The sequence below is a fragment of the Mus musculus genome, chromosome 10, assembly GCF_000001635.26.
Source record: "Mus musculus strain C57BL/6J chromosome 10, GRCm38.p6 C57BL/6J".
Classification (NCBI taxonomy): Eukaryota; Metazoa; Chordata; class Mammalia; order Rodentia; family Muridae; genus Mus; species Mus musculus.
This window is the reverse complement of record NC_000076.6, coordinates 27,040,135-27,060,306: the sequence shown is the minus strand read 5'-3', so window position 1 is coordinate 27,060,306 and position 20,172 is coordinate 27,040,135. Positions and strand designations below refer to the sequence as shown.

Here is a 20,172-nt window from a genome sequence, read left to right as displayed (position 1 = left end):
GATATAGATGCCCCTGTGTTCTGCAGGTTCTTAGTCTATTTACCTTGACCAGTTATGTGTCTCTGCCTTAATTACTATCCATTGCAAAAAGAAACTTGAGGAACTTCCAGTGAGGGTTGAGAGATACACTAATCTATGGATATAGCAATTATGTCATGAGTACCCTGTTTAATACTACTTCAATTTAGTAGAATAATAATAGTAACTTCTCTCCTAGAGCTTATGATGTATCTAACCAAAGCTTCTTGGCTATAATAATGGTAACCACGTATGGATTTCATATTGTAGAGTGAAGTGGGTATTAAATCCAAGCAGATAGTACTTGGTTACTACCATGACCTTTGTGCCACTATTGCACTGTGGGCTGTCTTGGCAGGCTAGCTGTCACTATAGCTCATGGTGTTCCCATGAGGTTAGGACTGATGATTAGATATGTGTGCTTTATTTGAAATATCATAGAAGTCAGGAAATTAGTAAGAAGTCATGAGGGTGGTTTTACGAAGACCAAAGTGTGGACACCTTGCCCCTTCTTAGAATTGGGAACAAAACATCCATGGAAGGAGTTACAGAGACAAAGTTTGAAGCTGAGATAAAAGGATGGACCATCTAGAGACTGCCATATCCAGGGATCCATCCCATAATCAGCCTCCAAACGATGACACCATTGCATACACTAGCAAGATTTTGCTGAAAGGACCCTGATATAGCTGACCCTTGTGAGACTATGCCGGGGCCTAGCAAACACAGAAGTGGATGCTCACATTCAGCTATTGGATGGATCACAGGGCCCCCAATGGAGGAGCTAGAGAACGTATCCAAGGAGCTAAAGGGTTCTGCAACCCTATAGGTGCAACAACATTATGAACTAACCAGTACCCCGGAGCTTGTGTCTCTAGCTGCATATATATCAAAAGATGGCCTGATTGGCCATCACTGGAAAGAGAGGCCTGTTGGACAGGCAAACTTTATATGCCCCAGTACAGGGGAACGCCAGGGCCAAAAAGTGGGAATGGGTGGGTAGGGGAGTGGGGGGGAGGGTATGGGGGACTTTTGGGATAGCATTGGAAATGTAATTGAGGAAAATACCTAATACAAAATATTAAAAAAAAAGAAGTCATGAGGGTGGTTTTAAATTGAAGAAAGATATAATTTAGTGGTTTGAGTGGGTAAACAAGACTAATAAGACAGGAAGAGTTATGTGGAATGGGGAGGGTAGGATCGAGGAGGGAATACATGGAGAAATAACTAAAGACCTTTTGAAGGAGTCATGTGAAAACTTACTACTGTAGAGGCTTCATAACACACATGTATATGTAAACACCTATATATGTATACACACACATATAGAGATATACATATGTATAAAATATACATATATATATATTTGGTTCTTCTACTTTATGGTTTTTTATGATAGTGTTGACTATTTTATTTTAATTTTATAACTGGTTCTTTTTGTTTTAATTTATTGTAATCAATCTTTCTGGATTTTTTCCATTATCTTCAGTGCCTAAGACAGGGCATATTAGCCTATCCTTTTTGCACATAGACTGCACTCATGAGACTCTCCTCTCATTTCTGAAACTGTAACAACAAAGGAGAAATGAGCTGGAGATACTTAGATGACGAAGTGTGCGGAAAGGTTGGGTATTTGAGTGGAGGTGGGAAGACCATGACTGCCTGAGGCCCTCATTTGTTGATGCTGCTCCTGAAATCATACTGTGAGGAAGGAGGGAAGGAGGGAAGGGAAGGGGGTTGCTAGAGCTGTCAGACATTGCATGTGGTATGAATCACACACTCGCTGGCAGCCAGATACCCATCACTACTACTAAATGCTGTCCAATGCTTTCCAGAAGACCAAAGAACCCTCTCTTACCTGTCCTTTTTCAATGTACCTCTTTACATGGAGAGTTTGCCTTTTTTTTCTCCATTTTGTATTCCATTAGGCTATCTTTTTTTAAAAAAAATCAGTGTTCATATCCCAAAGGAAATTAATGTTATGGTATAATAAACTATCAAAAACGTATTCAAGGGGCTGAAGTAGTGGCTCAGTGGATGAAGGATAAGCATAAAAATCTGAGTTTGGATCGCTAGCATCTGGTGGGGAGGTTGAGATAAGAGGATTTGCCAAGTGTACTGGACAGTGAATCAAACCAAAATGGCAAGCTGTGTTCACTGAGAGACCCTGTCTCGAGAATTAAGATATTGAGAGAAAAAGACACACAATATCTAGCTTCTACAGAGATAAGTACATGCACACACAGGTGCGTATAATATACTTACACTGCACAGGTACATCATATACACACATACACACACATACACATACACACACACATACACTTACACATACACACCTTTTTTTCTCAGAAGTAGCCCACTTTATTCAGTCAGAAATAACAAATGCTATTCAGCGAAGCTAATTTTACGTAATTTGCTTTTTCAAGTTCAACTGCTGATTTACACATGATAAAAGAAAAGAGGACTCATGACGAACTCCTTCACTCTTCAGATTTTGTATTAGTGGCTTTTGTTGTTGCTAGGATTTACTATGACTCTCTGACCTAAAGCCACTAATGGAAGAGAGAGTTTATTTTGGCTTACAATTGGGAGGGGTGTCCATAATACTGGGAAGGCATGGATGTAGCCAAGCAGACGGAGCAGGAAACCAAGAGATCTCATTCCCATCCACGCCCAGGAAGTAGAGAGTGAACTTGAAATTTGGCAAAGTTAAAAGCCCTCAAAGTCTTCTAGTGACAAGCGTCTTTCAGCAAGGTCTGGCTGCTTCTCAAATGCTTTCGTAACTTCACTAAACATTACCAGCTACTGGGACCAGATGTTCAAATACCTCACCCTACGGTAGAGGGGGAGTCACAGGGAGCAATTCTTACTCAAACTACCATATATTCCTTAAATTAATCTTTGTTTTACCCCAAGAGACTTCAAAGTTCTTGACATTGATAAAATATAAACCATATAGTTCTTATTACTATAAAAACCAACCTAAAGTTTAAATTTTAATACAAATACTATGATAAGATAAAGAAGCTAATATAGACACATTTAATATTAAATCATCACTTGAAAGTACTGGTTTTGAGTACAAGATAGCATAAAGCAAGACAAAAAAATTTATTGAAGTCTTTTTGGGGGATTTTGTAAAAAATGTTGCTTTCTCTGTGAAAAATGGCAGGTTTCTTTGGGTTGTATTGCTTTTCCTTTGCTTTAGTTTTTATTTCTGTTCAAATAACACTGTGCTGCTTACCGAAATAGGATATTATTATCTGTGATTATATATGAGATTTTGAACACCTAACACAATGCTCCCTTTTGATAATAAAATTTGAATATGTAAAAATCAATTGGAGCGAGATCAAAAGAGTAACAAAAATGCGTGAGCAAACTAAATCTTTTAGAGGCTTCTAACCCATAGGAAATCATCAAATTAAGTCATGGAGAGCAGACAAGAAGAGAAAAATGGCATGACTAAACATTCTCTAGTGCCAAGTCCATCATAGATCTATGTATTTAATGCAGAGATGTGTGAATGGATAGAAGATAATACGTAAATTATATCCTTCTTCTTGGCCTTTTGTTAATTGAATTTGCACATCCAAGAATAATATAAACTGTTTCATCTCTTTTTGGTTTATGTTCACAGGAAATCACAATGATCTAAATGACCTGAAAACCAGGTTAGAAACTGCTGACCTTAGAAACAGTGGACTTCTAGGAGCTCTAAATGACACCATGGACAAGTTATCAGCCATTACAAATGGTAAGCCTTGGGGTCCCAGCATTCTGCAACAGCTGATCTGAAACATGGAAGAGTCTTGGTAGCTTTTACCATTTTCCTTAACATTACATTTCCATTAGAGGCAGGCTTTCTTAGTTATACATTATTCTTTTGAGAATCAGAACTTCATTTAACAATGTGACTATGTTTTTTCTTTGTTGCCCTTAGCTGACATGCATATGAATATGTTATGGAAAGGAAAATCTAGACGTCATATTATTATGTTGTCATCCATATTTTGCCCTAAGAACTCTGGAAGCAGTGGGAAAGAAAAAAATCATACTGTACTGTTCTCTACTAAAATGAAGACAAATTATTAGAGTCTATACAGCAACAGACAAGAGCCTATAGCAATTCCAAGCCCTGCTTGGCTAAATTGAACTCCTCAAACAATCCAGATTTCCAAAATATTACTGGTCATCCCATTTCTGTAGTACCATCCAACCTATTAAAGCTATTTATAATTATTGTTTAATATTAGTTTCTGACAGTGAAAATTCTTTTAGGAATCTTACTTTTATACTTTACCAGCAGACTACAGTGAATTATAACTACTTATTAATCAATATGCTTTAGTAACCATATGTAATCTCTTATGCTAATTCTACAAGGTGGATACAATTGTGATTCTTATGGAATACCAAAGGTCATTATTTAAAGTGATATATATAACATTTGAAATTTGCAAGTTACCATTAAAGCCTGTGTCCTTAATCACCTATACATCCACACAAGCATGGATATGTTTGTACAATTGTATTAGTGATTTTATATATCTGAAATATATTTTTAAAAACCCCACAAATATAAACAGGTTAAAGAAACAGGTTGAATTTAGCTCATGGTTTCATTGTATGGTCCGCTGACTCCCCAGCGGGCTTTGTAGTGAGACAGATCATTGTAGTGCAAAAATGTGGTGGAGGAGAAGCCACTTACCTCACAGTGGCCAAAAAACAGAGAGATGTCCAGAGGAAGAAGGCTGGGAATTACATCCTTTAAAAACATACCTCAGTCTCTTCCTTCCTCCCTATGGTCAGGCCCCACAATCTTTCACAGTTCCTACCACCCTAATAATGCAATGAAATTATTATGTGATCAGTGAATTAATCCATAAATGAAAGAGATACCTCATGGTTCAAACATTTCCTAAAGTCCTAGCTCTGGCAACAAGTCCTTTAACACAGGAACCCACAAAAGTCATTTTATATCCAGACCACAAGAACTATGCTTTATATATATAAGTTATGATCCAGAAATAAGGCCTTACATACAACAAAGGAAATACTAAAAAATTAGATTCTATTCTATTGAGTAACTTTTTATGGGAACTCTTGATCATTTGGAACCTGGCAAAGTGCCCATGCCGAAAACAAGTAGAATACCTAATCACAGGCTCTAACATTCCCAAAAAGTCTACCTTGAAATGAAAGCATAATCATATTCCTCCCGTGGACATACAGGTTAAATCTTAACTCTAGTTTTGATGTAGTTACATGAACCATATGTATGTATTCCACCCTTTAAGATGTGCAACAGGAAATCTCAATATATCCTCTAAACTGCAAATTTAGAAAATAATCACTTTGCTGTTCTAAAAACTAATTGGGCACTTATAATAAAGCTCCCTGAGAAAACTTAATTTAGCTAAAAAAAAAAAAAATCCAAAAAACAATTGCTTTATTTCCTATAGCTGATTGAAATACAGTTCTGCCTTTGCCCATTGTGAATGCATGTCTGAGGTCATGCATTCACAATGCCTCCCCCTGCCAAGCATGGATCAACATCTTTTCTTTGTTTTCTTTCTCATGCCCACTTGTGCCAATAGACACGGCTGCTAAACTGCAGGCTGTCAAAGAGAAAGCCAGAGAAGCCAATGACACAGCAAAAGCTGTCCTGGCCCAGGTTAAGGACCTGCATCAGAACCTAGATGGCCTGAAGCAAAACTACAATAAACTGGCAGACAGCGTGGCCAAAACGAACGCTGTGGTGAAAGATCCTTCCAAAAACAGTAAGAGCTCCTTTCTCACTGTGACAATATCATCTATTTCTTCATGCTGTGAAGGTAGCCTAGACTCACGGGCGGTAGAGCTTGAAACCCTTGAGTTTGTGTGCTATTGCATGGGTGTGAGAATTGCAGATTCCACTCTGCCAGCACTGACATCTCCCAGCAATGCCTGGGAGCCTTCTTCATTTAATTTTATCCAATCAAGGGGAGGATGGGATTTCTCAAAGTTTATAAGCTGATGGTATGCTGATGTCAAAACTTTTTAATCCATTAGTGTAATTGAAAATACGTTTATAGGCAGGTGATTATAATGCTTAAGATTGGAGCTGCATGGAGCACAGAGTTTAAGGGGCGCACTTATTAGCAGTCGTATTAGAGCAAGATAACTCTTTAAAATGAATTAATGTTAGAAGTTTTTGTTATTTAGAGTATTTGTTATTTAGAGTCCAATTAATATCTCTAGGAAATAAAGCATTTATCTACTTTGTAACTATCACTCTCATTGACTTAGCTAGAACTTACTGAGAAATCTGAAATAATTTTGTGGAATGATTTATATTTGTATATAAATGTAGTTCACAAACATTGGTATTTCTTACAATACTTTCCTTCTTTGTTACATGATAAGATATTGTCTTGGCATATGATTTCCATAAAGGGGATGCCTAAGTTCTTTTTACTTTTTGCTTCTAAGAAACTAGACTATCTACTAGAATTTTTATAAAGTATAAGAACATTTATAGACTGGGACAACAGGAGACTTCGTATGGTGGTCATTCAGGAAGATGCTCATGACAGCTTCCTGGGCAAGGAGGAAAGTTAAGACAAAAATTATGTATTTCCAATCTTGGAGGAAGAAAGAAAGACCCACTTCTTACCTCCTTAACATTCTTCAAAGAAGAAAGGGGATAAAGACATGTTATTTTTTACCTAGACCCAGAAATAATTCCATATTTTTAGCCAGCCCACTGGAGTTATTCCTTCTGACATGCCACAACATGTCTGCAAGTCAGGAGAAAACATATTTAAAAGTACATTTGCCATTTTATTTCTCTCTATCTTATATGTAAGCTATCATTTTGTTCTGGTTCAGGATAAATCTCAGCTGATGATGCCATTGTCATTACTGTTGTTTATTGTATAACTGTACACTCCAAAAAAGAAACATCTACTGCAAAATATTAATCCAATATTATCTTTTTATCTTAGCAACATTTCCTTCAGTGTAAACAGTCTGCTAAAGGGCTTTTTTTTCTTTTTCTTAATTAAAATGTTTTTCATGCAATGTTAGTTGACCATATTTTGTGTGCTTTTATCTGAAATACTTATGTGAATTAAAATGAAGTGTATTTGTAAAGAGTATCTATTCAAAAGTATCACTTTTATGATACTTTATAATACCTGTAGAAAATATCTTCCTCATGAATTTTCTAATTTCTTTTTGTTTTACTTCCCTATGAAATTACCTGCAGAAATCAGTATGTATACCTTCATCTGTATGCTTTTCAGTAACTTCTGCTTTCTTCTGCTTATTGCAAAGTCAGTTTTGCATGTGACCATATATTGGGACTGCTTTAAGCACTGCATAGCTACTCTTTACATGATCACCAATTAATGTATATAAAAAGAATCTTCTGCCAATATGACTATTATGTGGGTGTATTCAGTATAAAATGTTTTGATAGTGCTATGGAAACCTAGTATAATATTTAATCTTATACACATAAAAGTGTAAAACTGACTTTTTCACCAGATTGAGATAAATTACCATGTCCATGATAGGACAAATTCAGCCAAGGGGCATGAACGACTTCCCCGCACATGAGTTAAAGTAGCTAAAATAGATCATGTTATCATCACCCCAAAGGTTTTCTCTTCCTCCATCAAAGTAATCATTCTCCTAATTAAATTAATTAATTAAATTGGTTCTAAGCAACTCTCCTTGAAATAAAATTAGTCCTAAATAAATGAGTAACTCATTTAACTATAAAAATGGTGTCTCTTAAACATTTCATAATTTGACGTGAACTTCATAGTACTACAAACAAGTAGGAAGAATGATAATTTAAAAAAAAAAGAAAATCAAACACATCAAACTCTAATGAACATGATTGAGGCTGGCCTTTGTGGAAAATATTACAGAAGAATTACATGACTATAGACGCACTGAAGAACACAGCTTTGAGACATTGGAGAGTGCAAGGAAAATAAAATTGACAGGAAAGCAAGCTGAGCAACTAACAAGTTAGAATTCAGAAAAACAGATACTTGGAGGGTTAATCAAGAAAACGAAAGCACAATTGGGTGGTTCCTAAAGGAACTATATAAAGGAGAAAATATAACAGAGAAGAGAGTCCTTAGGAAAAGTCTATGCTACTACATTCTAAAGCTTACAACATGCAGGCGATAATATTCCAGAAGAAACCTCCATTTATCAAACTCTAGCTGGAGAAGCTATTTTAAAGTCTATTCAGTCATACAATTAGGGAGCAAAAATGAGAACACTTTCAAAGACTACTGTACAAGAAGCCTCAAACCCAGGATCAGAGATGACTCAGGTCTCAGAGTCACAGAAAGATGATTTCCACAGGGTTTAAATGGCTTTGGACAGTAGGGGCAAAGGACAGAGGGCAAACCTTCACTTATTTCCATTTTGAAGCAATTGAAAAGGCTTACAGGAGACTTAGGAGAAGTGGGTCTAATATTTACCATAGCCTTAGTAATCTTGGTTTAACTCCTCATTTTCTTTGTATGAATCTATCTGTAGAGGTCCATTAATTCTAGAATAACTTGTAGAATAATAACGCCCGAGGGGTAGAAGAAAGGGAACACTGGACAAGTGCAGAAAACAAGAGGTACCAATGACATGCTCCCTATACAGCTAGAGCCTTGATCTAGTAACTCTGCAAATATTAGCAGTAGTTGTACATTCTTTTTAAATTCCACCAAAAATACAATCCACATTAATGAGCATAAATCCAAGCTACCTATCTCACAGTATAGTTTAAAGATGCTGGTGTTTAAGACCCACGACTGAGCTTAGTAGTTAAGCTCTTCTCTGTCAAGCACTGGGTCCTGGGTTCTGCCCTAGCTCAGATAAAACCAAAATGAAACAGAACAATAGTTCATGTCCAGGTGAACATATTGAATTCAGTCCTAAAGATTATTTCTCAGCATCCCAATATCAGCCAAGCAGGGAGATTAATCATTGTCTAACTGAGCAAGTAGCTTTGGACCTTATAGAATTTTTTTAGAGTCACAATTATAGAAAGCTGAACAATACAAACAGTTAGATAACCAATGTCATGGTTTGGATAAGATGGCCAGCATCCTAAAAGTCGAATAATTGGCTTCCCACCCCTTATACACCCCTCCACAGTGTCTTCCACAGATATGTGACCACATGCTAGAGGTCCTTGGATCAGATAATCTTTAACCATTTTTAGGTTAAAGCTTTTAAAATTACCAATTTTCAACCTTTTTTTAACCAACAAAAAGAGTAGTTTAATATGAACACAACCAATACACCAATACAGTGCAGAATAATGAAGAAAAAATTGAACTGAAATTTAAAAGATTTAATTAAAATATAACAAAGGACTTCAGATTCTGTGTTGTTCAACATGATAATGTTCTTCAAGCCATGTCTCCATAGCTTCCCTCGCAAACATATTGCAAAGAAAGACAAAAAGAAAAAGAAAAGAAAACGATTTTGCATGCATGAGAACCTTAATTTTAATGTGGATTGTGTGTGGACAGACTAGGTGATATTTTAAAGACACCCCATTTTCATTTTTCTGTGACTAAAGCTCTATCCTGTAAAGGTCAGCTTTGGAATGAAAAAGTCAGCTCTAATTAAGCTTCTCATATCTTCTGCCTTTAATGCCAAATTTCATCTTAATCACAAAGCCAAAGACTTTCTCTAACATCCCTGGCCTGCTCTAATCTTAACAAAACTATTCACAGTTGGCCTCATGGTATCATAGTCTTAGCCATCAATCACGCTCTGGCTTTTGTCACCCTGGTAAAATGAAATTAATTAATTAAGTTTCCTGCTGGTCTGTCTCCTATGTCTGTGGTGGTGGTGGCTGGTTGAGGTGGGAGTTGGTGCATGCACACCCAGTCACACGGATGCTAATTTTGTTCTGTGCAGTTGCAGATGCAGGCACTTCCGTGAGAAATCTAGAACAGGAAGCTGACCGGCTAATCGACAAACTCAAGCCCATCAAGGAGCTTGAGGACAACCTAAAGAAAAACATTTCTGAAATAAAGGAACTGATCAACCAAGCTCGGAAACAAGCTAACTCTGTAAGATCTTAATTTCAGAATTAGGAAATACTAATAAGTGTTCCTGTAGTTCCCGGAGAGTCTTCCTCAATGGGACCTGATCAATGAGTAATCTATTACCTTATAAATGTAAGGCTATGTTGGGTAGGTAGGAAGAAGCAGCACATTTTCCCCGTGTAGATTTCAAAACCATCTTATGAAGATGATAAACCATACCTACTGCTTGAGAATTAGGTAGTCTAGTATATTTTGATTCTTTAATATACTAAATCAAACAACAAAAGGACACTTATTTTTGCATGCTGGAAGGCATATGGGTATCTTACTCATGAAAGACATAAAAAGTCCAATGAGTGAGGTTGCAACCTGAGTTCACAAGCAAGCATAGGAGAAATAGAATCACTATTTTAATTAAGTGTTATATAGCTTTTGCTTATTTTTATCAACACACACACATACACACCCACACAAACAACTTACTTTTTTGCAGGATTTGTTTTTATATTTGTGGAGTAAAAATAGGAAAGATCTCACTTGGAATTTCGCTATGTATTTATTTATTATAAAACTATTCAGATGAACAGAACTCTGTTATAGGCTAAGGTTGTCTACACTTTTATGCTATGTATTTCTTTTGTCTGTGCCACAGTGTGTGTGTATAGGTCCCATGACAGCGTGCTGGCATCTGTTCTCTGCTTCCACCCTTTACGTCCTAGAGATTGAGCTCTGTTAGGATGGAAGCAAGGATTCTCACTCACCATCCCTGAACTGGGATACTTCAGTGCCATTGTAAAGCTTTAGCTATGCAAACTTAAACCATGATAACTTTAGAAATGATAGATTTTATTAAGATAGGTCTCAGTATTGTTGATTTTTAACTTAAAATTTCATAAATAAAACTCAGTAGCTACGATGATCAGAAAGAAGTTATCATTAATTCATCATGTTTATTTTTAGTAGTGGCCAAGAATATGCCTGAATGATACCACATATTTGTTCTTTCTTATGTGTATCTAAGACATCTAAACATGGCCATGGCAAGTTCCAGAAGAACATTGAAAAGGACCTTATATTTAGTAAAAAGAAAAACTCAGAGAAAAAAACATATTAGAGAAAATGGTATAATACAAGACAAAATGAAGCAGTAATGATATCAGTGAAGATGCCTATTCAATTATAATATGAAAGTGTGTGGTATGATTGACAGGTAGTCATTGTGTGCTTTCTGTACAAAGTAAAATAAAGCCCAATGTTACAAGCTTACTCAGAGACATGCACGATGAAAAACTCTATCTCTTATACTCCACGCATTTTCCTGTGAAGTATACAAAGATGAATTAGTCAGGTGTTGTACTCAGAGGGTTGATAATGGAGTAGATGAAAATTGGCATTAATATTAGCTTTCTGTCTTCTCACTGCAAAAGAGCAGCTCAAGGAAGGGCAGGTTTATTTGGCTCATGCTTCCCAGGGATCTTCATGGCAGAGAAGATGGGGCAACAGGAGCAGGAAGCAGTTGGTCACATTAGGTCTGGAGTCAAAAACCAGTGTGATCAATGCTTGTGCTCAACTTGCCTACTCCTTTTGGTTCGGTTCAGAGTCCCAGCTCATGGAATGGCACTGTCCACACTTAGGACGGGTCTTTTTCATTTAGTGTAATCTAGATGACAAGCTGGACACTTTCTCTTCAGAGAGTATGGATCGTTACAAGTTGAAAATCAGTGTCAGTCAGTACAACTCTGCTCTCTGAGAACTTGACGCCCACATATTATCACTTGTCTGACCACTTCGCCTATTAAGCTCTGACTTCTCAGTACAAAGTGCATTCAGCCCAAATGTCCCCATATTCTGTGGCAGTTTCAGCTCTATTGTAAGGCTTTTTCTGAAACACAGGACTATTTCTGAACTGGGAGCCCCAATCAAAATAAGAAATGATAATGCGTATTTCTAATAAATATTGACACAGAATAAGCCTTTCCATTCTGAGGGGAAAGAAAGAAAGGTTAGTTGGACAGAAACACAACAGGGGAAAATAAACCCTGGAGCTCCATGTCCAGCATCCAGCATTCATGACAGAATGTTCTAGGATATAAACGGTATGGATAATCTCCCTCGTCCCTCAGTTCTGCCCCCACCATATAGCGCTCACAGCTTTTCCCTTTAGCTCTTCTCCATTCCAGTAGTTTCCCTTGTTGGACATCTCATGAGTCTGGCTTGTAAAAATTACCTAAGGTCTCCACTGCAACTTAGGGTTTACCTTTACCAATTCAGGCAGTAGCCCCTTATAACATCCTTGCCAAACTCCAGTCCTGCCATACTTTTCCTAGTCTCAGCAGCTCTCTGGAGACGTGGTCCAAGACTTGTCCTGTCAATCAAAATTGGGTTGTGAGGTGTGACAACAAACACCTTTACCTACTGACCTATTTTGCTAGCCCAGTTAAGACATTTCCTAATCAAAGAACTAAATGCATTTCTTTAAAAGTGATTATTTCAGCTTGCCGATTGTATAATTGTATAACTTATACTGTCTTTAAATGAATGGCCTAATTGCCAGCTGAAAAAATGCAGTATGCAGGACATTGGGATACCCAGAAAAATTTAATTGTGTTTATGGTGTTTAGCAGGTGAATAATGCTGTGCCAGAACCACCTTAGCAACATCAACATCTTTGCAGTAACTTTATAAGCCTCACCATGAAGTTGCATTACAATGTAGTGATCAGTAGAACTGAACATCCCAACAGGATATTTGTGTTTCAGAAATTTCACACCTCTTGCAAGAGGGATATATCTGAGAGGTTTCTCTTCAAGAATTGTGTAAATGCTCTGTTTTGATTTAGCTATTTTAAGTTGTTCATATGCAGTCAAATGCTCTACCACTGCCTCTACACCCACTGGAAGTCAGAACATATGGCACTTGCAAGAATAAATGTGTAGTTATGATCGAGTTGTAAACAGTTGGACTGCCTGAATATTCCAGGTATTCGGGGTATATTAGAAAAACAAAACACAGCAAGTCCAAAGGGTTTTATATGAATGGGTAAGGACGAAGCAGCAGGCGGCTCTGCAGGATTGTCCTGGCATATCGGGTTAATACTGTCCTTTTCCTCAGAGAATCAGACCTTATGGATATGGAAAGTGTATGACAGAGTATCGTAGTTGCAAATCTTAATAAAATGAAGTATGCCTGGTGTTTACATGGTCACATACAGGGACTGGGCTCCCAGGCTGAGCTTGATCAGTTCACTTGCATGCTGTCCTCCCATTTGACGCCCCTTTTCTGGTGCAACAATTGCGTGATCTATTACTTCTACCTCAGTTTGGAGACAAGGTCTGAACCTTATCCTATGACCCTGCATTTCCTACACTCCTTCCTTCCCTATACCAGGATTATTTAATTGGGCTTTTTAAAGAAACATGGCTTGTTTATGATTCAACCAGTGATACCGTGGCATTAGAGCTAAGCCTATAAACCACTTATAAATAAAGATAAAACAAACTACACACAGTTACTTTTCTTCGTGAATCAAGACCTTTTGTGATTCTGAAAATGGTCCTGCCAGGGATGGCTGCATCTACTATTGAATTGTACTCATAAATTGCAGTCAAATCTTTTATTTCATATTCTCTTCAATCCTCTAATGATATCCATGGCACATATAACCTGCCTCAGATACTAAATTTGCTCAGTGACGTGTTTTTTGTTTTGCTTTTGGTTTTGGTTTTTTTGTTTTTTGTCTTTTGTTTTTTGTTTTTCAGGAAGCTTTTTGTTCACATACTGCAAACTCCTAAAAGTACACCGAATAGCTTACCTTTGTTTGAACATTAAAAATTATCTGACAGCTGCATTTTTGTCTAACTACTAACAGGGTCTTTCTGTTACTTTATCCTTTTAATCTCTGACTCTCAGATAACTCTTTGTACAGCGCTATTCTGCTGCCTGACTCTAACCCACACAGCTTCTTCATAGTCCCAGCACCCAGGAAAATCTATACTTTCCCTGGCTTAGAATTCCTATGATCCATTCTGCTTTGACTACTCTCAGCACTCCATAGAGCAAGGCAAGTCTATCCTAGGGAGATAACCATGGTCAACTTATAGGAAGAACACAAAGCAAACATATGAGATCTACGGTGACCCCTAGGATTCAACCATCCATTGGCTAGTTAGATCACACCTTTAGAAAGGACAAAGACACACAAAAAAATCTAAGTTGACTCTCTAGATCTATAAGTACAGACGACCATACACAGCCTGCTTCTTTGCAGAACATTCCTCTGTATACAGACATTGGCTTAGTGAGCACATATAGAAACAGTTGTCAAGAGCAGGCCTCTGTAGGGTCTACAGCTGAATCAGCAGACTTGTTCTTTTTTCCAGAATCTTTCTGTCTTTCAGAGCCAAAAGCTCTCCTTGATTTTCATTTCTGAACAAAATATTTTGCATCTAGAACCTCCTTCAGCTTGTTTTACTCTTCCATAGACAAGATCCACAATGTTCCTTACCCTCCTCAAAGTGAGACAAGTCATGCAGATACCTGCTGTATATGCCATGCTACAGAAAGTTGTCTGGTAACCTATTCAATCTTAGAGTCTGCACACGTTTTTCATTGGAATAACAATAGTATTAGTTGGTTCTTCTCAAATGTGAAAGCTATATGAGTAGCAAAAAGTAAAAGAAGTCATGAAAAAATGGGAAATTGCAACCAGGTTAAGTCTAGTGGGTATCCAAGACTAGACATTTGAACAAGTTGCAAATCAGTTTCACATCTTCTCTTCTCCTTGCCATCACTATCAGCCAGCAGAGCAGCAATCACGGATGGTGATTTTGCACCTGACCCAAAAGAAATTAAATCCAGTAATCAAATAGTGCTATTTGTGACTGAACGAAGCCTTCTTTCATAGAAGTAAAATTTGGCATGAACAGTGCCCTTCTATTCACATAAGAATTCCATTCTTAGCAATTTATAGTAATTTTTGAAGTACTTTTCAAAAGAAAAGGGAGCTGTTACATGTATTAGTAGTGATAGACATTTGGAAATTATTTCCATCTCATTTCCTGGTAACCTAATAAGAAGTGTAATTTATTCTGAAATATATATTCAGAGAGGAATGATTAATATTCGTATTGTTAGGAGATCTAGAACAAACTCTGCCTGGCGTCCTCTAATTGTAAGTGCTGGCAATACCCTCTTGAAAACTAAGCAAAAACTGGATTCCTCTGAAAATGATACCCAAATCACTGGAAATTGAATTAAAACTTTTTTTTTAACAAATAACCTCAGTGAAGACCATTTCCATTTGTTTTTGTGTAAAATCCCATTTAGAAAGTTTGTCTTCAAAGGATGATGTGAAGGTGTGTTGGGTACATGGTTTATAAACAATGGCAGGCTAATAAGCCAGGGGAAGAATTACAAGAACATCAAGGGTAAAATGCTAGTAGAAAACTAGTCTTCTGTGCACTCCCCATTCAACACAATACTGTCTGCATATGGATATCTAATGTTACTACTTGGTGACTGAAAAAAAATTACTTCAAATAGAAGAGTGAGGATGACAGTCTGCTACTTTGGAATATACTTCAAACCTACAAACAGATTTAGTCATAGAGACTCATAGGGTTTTGTATCTTGTTTTCTTTGAAGATCAAAGTATCTGTTTCTTCGGGAGGTGACTGTGTTCGAACATACAGGCCAGAAATCAAGAAAGGAAGCTACAATAACATCGTTGTCCATGTCAAGACCGCTGTTGCCGACAACCTCCTTTTTTATCTTGGAAGTGCCAAATTTGTAAGTCTAATATACAACTTTTTAAAAGCTACTGGGTATGTGTGGCAGTCAAAGGTTAATCAGTTAGAAAACTATATAGAATATAGTAACAGCTCCAGAAAAATATCTGAAGTAGCTTTTCATGGATTAAATCTCATAATCTTAGCTGTGGAATGTTTGCAGTTCTAGTTAAGTTATAAGTATAAACTGGTAACAATTCTTTCCTGTATCCAGGCATATCTCTTTTTGTCAGTGTGCTGATATTTGTTTTGCATTATGCTTTGGTCAGATCTAGCTGTTTAAAAAGAAAATCAAAATAAGAATAAAAAATTTTTTTTTCTGTTCTCAAATTCAATAGTAATAGCCTTCCATGTTAATGAAGTGAAAATAACAAATTGTGTATGAGTTCTAACCAAGGCAAACTCTTGCAGTTTGTTAAATTTATGACTCAAACAGAAATTACACAAGTTCTATCTGCAAACTCTAGCACAGTAGAATTCATGTGACTTGTTGTATATGGGTGATTCTTAAGCTGAATAAGGTGTTAAACAGACTGGCTCTGACAAAAGTCAGCATTTGCTATTCATTTGAGGAAGCCTGTCTCACTTGTGTTAAAAATTACCACAGATTCCTCCGATATAAGATGTGTATCTTGGGTATAACTATGAAGAATTGTCAGTCCAATTAAGTTACATGTCATTGAAAAATACTCTCCAAAGCTCCACTTTCAGAGTGCTTTGTCCTGAAGCATGGTATTTTATTTTTCTTGTTTCTTCAAACCAGATTGACTTTCTTGCTATAGAAATGCGCAAAGGCAAAGTCAGCTTCCTCTGGGATGTTGGCTCTGGAGTTGGCCGAGTAGAGTATCCAGACTTGACCATCGACGACTCCTATTGGTACCGTATTGAAGCATCAAGGTAACTTCTCAGCAATGAGTGAGATAACTGGATGGCATGAGAAAAAAAAAAATCCATTGCCATTTCATCAATGTAGCTGCATATGCATGTCCATGTGTGCAGAGATTATATGCTTTGTATATAAATGTGTGAAAAGTGCATTTGTTTTGCCTGTTAGAAAAGGACATGCATTCAAGGTATAAAGCCAGAGAAGCTATTCCAATCCTAACTTCTTAATCTTATGTTTTTGGTTATGAACCTAGACAGTAATGGCTGTGCCATTTCTCCAGCCCCTGTCTTCTTAATCTGTTTTCTGATAAGAGTTAGAGTCAGAGAAAAGCTGACTCTTTCACATCTTCATCTATAGATACAAGAGAAAAAATGCTGTTACCTGTTATTAAACAGACATGAGGACATAAAAATTGTCATTATTATCTTCATTCACTTCTAGTCTATACAGCACCTATAATCCCAGACCTATTCTATCTGAAAATACTGGGTCCCATATCTAACACTTAAGATCTACCCATAGTATTTTAAATGGAAAGTATGGAGCTGAATCAACCCTGTTCTCTCCAAAACTCTAATTTGGTTTTCAACATCTAAGAACATGTAGGCTATACATGGGACCATATTAATCCTGCTACTTCTCCTTAGCATATCTTCTTTTTCCAGTTCATAATTCACCATTGAACCCAGACGAGCCAGTAGTTAGGAAGAGCTGTTGAAGACGTCAGGCTGGTGTTAAAGCTCATCAGAGAAAGATAAAGGCTAGGGGAACTATTTTTTGTTGGCTCTACGTGAGGGATCCAAACAGTTTAATTCAGTTCAAATGGGATTAACTTTTCTACAATAAAACGTTTGAAAGGAGGGCTGGGGAGATGGCTCAGTAGATAAAGTGCTTGTGCTGCAAGCATAAGGTCAGAGTTCAGACCTCCAAGACCCATGTAAATGCCAGACAGGTGTGGTGGCTCTCCAGTAATTCTAACACCCAGAGAGCAGTGAGGAGAATCTCTAGAGTGAATTGTCTAATTTTCCTAGTCATATTAGTGAACTCTGATCTCAACCGCCAGGTTGTCCCTCAAAGAATAAGATAAAAAAAAAAATGATTGAGGAAGACTCTCCTCTTCAGCTGTGGACATTCCCATGCATGTGCAGACACATGCACATGCAGTCTCACACACTTGTCCACCCATACACTTGAATTATTCATATACATGCATATCAGTGCACACATGCACACAAATGTTTCCATGTTAACATAATCAAAAGCGATAACTTTAGTTCCTTTTAAGATATGTGCATGAGAGAGAGGAGAAAGAGTCAGAGAGGTGGGGAGGGGAAAAAGATAAAGTTCAGATCACCCCCTTGTTGGTATCAGAAGGACTGAGTACTTTACTCTGTTTCTGGACGTTTGTGCTCACATAGTACAGTTATATCTGAAGAGATTCACTCTATTCAAGAGGCCTTGTTGATAAATCCATTCTCTTGTTTCACAGATTTCACTTAGCACTGCCTCCACAAAAATAGAGTTTACTGAAATGAAACAGCAGAGAGAGGGCTATGATTAGGAGGGTTTGTTATGACTGCTTGTCTCTGAAGAGACCAGATTTTCATATTTAACAACTTATGGAAATCAATCATTTTAAAAAAGAAAATGAAATGAAATGATAACAGCTTTCAGGGTTTTTTTTTTCCTATAACTGAATTTAAAAGAGTACTTCTACAAATCTGTATACAGAACTCTACAGATGAGCAGCTATGCTCTATACATTAAGATGACAAGACAAATAATGAGGCCTGCAATTCTAGGAAGACTGCTCCAGCAAATTAAGATCCATTAGAGGGAATTTTAGGCAGAATTGTGCAGCTTATGTTGCAGAAGCGTGGCTCATTTGGACTCTACTTGCCAACTTAAATTTGACAAAATAATAAATGAAGTCATAAAATTTGTTTATGTTTCACGTCATATAAAACAGTAAATTATTACGTAAAGCAAGAGGAAAATTCTTTCCTTTTGATCTATAATTGTTCCATCAGCTAACTTCGGCTGTCCTTTCATATCAACATTCATACACAGAATCAGCTTTGTTGTTCTTTTCCTATTTGAATGTTATGGTAAGTACTTAGCAAATGTCAGATCTTGGTGTTGGCTTGAGAAGCACTGACTTCAGAGTGCCCTAAACACAGTTCGCTGAAGTCACCTGAGAAGACTATCTCTACTTTATGTCTGTGAGACCTGAAGTTGATCAAATGCGATGCAAATTTCATTTTTTTTTTTTGTATTTTCTTCCCTTCCTCACTTCCACACATATGTATGCCTGAAGAACGGGAAGAAATGGATCTATTTCTGTGAGAGCTTTAGATGGACCCAAAGCCAGTATGGTACCCAGCACCTACCATTCAGTGTCTCCTCCCGGGTACACTATCCTAGATGTGGATGCAAATGCAATGCTGTTTGTTGGTGGCCTGACCGGAAAAATAAAGGTAAGGAGCTGTTTCCATCCCTTTTTTCCTCTTATAGACAACGAAGAGAAGGTGTGGAGCGTGCTATAAACACCTGTCCGTGTTTTCTTAACTTGTGTTTGGGAATCCATCGATTTAAGGAATGTTCTTCTTTGGTGGTTTGTTTCTCTTTGCTCTAAGTTATTTTTTTGAGACGTGGTCTTACTGTGTCTAGCTAGGCCTGCTTGGAACATGTAATCACCCTGTCTCAGCCTCTCAACTGTTATAATGACAGGCATGTGTCATGACGCCCAACAGAACCTCCATCTTTGAGTTGTGAACAACCCAATCTGGAGGCACCATATTTCTAAGACTTCGATAGTACTTTATTTCTTAACTGTGACATGTTTTTTTTTTTCTTGGCATTCTTTTTTTTTCAGTCACTTCAAAAGCAAAGTGTTTCTTAGCTATGCATCATCTTTGCAATTACTTTATGATTTATAAGAGTGAAGTGCTACGAAGTTCAAACATCTAATTAAAAGATTTACAAATCTTCAAGAAATATCATAGGGGCCATACACTTCCAAATCATGATCTGCTTTAAGAAGTTTTTGAGTTGCTCTTCTCTTCTTGTTTATACTTAATATTCATAATAGCTTTGTGGCAGGTCCTTGTGCATTTCAATTGCAGAGTGCTTGCATTTGAGAGAAGCTTATGCTGATTAGATGGAATTAGGTGTTGAAAAACGACCCATGGGTGAGATGCAAGAACCCATCTGAATATAATGGGTAATCCTAGGCTTGTCACAATCACCCTGAGATGAGATTAGTCAGAAAATGTGAAAAGCCAGGATGACCCCACAGTCGTGAGAACTGACTTTCTCAGAGTGTGAAGCTGATTTGTTTGCTCTGTGCAAAAAAAATGTGACTCTGAAATATGGGAGCTGATTCCACAGCTGCACAGGAAAACCATCCTCTTCC

At 37.2% G+C, this 20,172-nt stretch overlaps 1 protein-coding gene across 4 annotated transcripts in view; it reads left to right on the top strand.

Annotated features, from left to right (window-relative positions):
- Positions 1-20,172, top strand: part of Lama2 (laminin, alpha 2) — a 635,907-nt gene that overhangs the window by 556,885 nt on the left and 58,850 nt on the right. For 2 of the 4 annotated variants that reach the window (XM_011243135.1, NM_008481.2), the window contains exons 42-48: positions 3,662-3,778; positions 5,622-5,804; positions 7,274-7,279; positions 9,955-10,109; positions 15,729-15,872; positions 16,635-16,768; positions 19,075-19,234. In XM_011243135.1, coding sequence (XP_011241437.1) covers positions 3,662-3,778; positions 5,622-5,804; positions 7,274-7,279; positions 9,955-10,109; positions 15,729-15,872; positions 16,635-16,768; positions 19,075-19,234 — 899 coding nt within the window. The remainder of the gene's footprint in view (positions 1-3,661; positions 3,779-5,621; positions 5,805-7,273; positions 7,280-9,954; positions 10,110-15,728; positions 15,873-16,634; positions 16,769-19,074; positions 19,235-20,172) is intronic. The other 2 variants (XM_017313815.1, XM_011243134.1) reach the window with 1 other exon arrangement.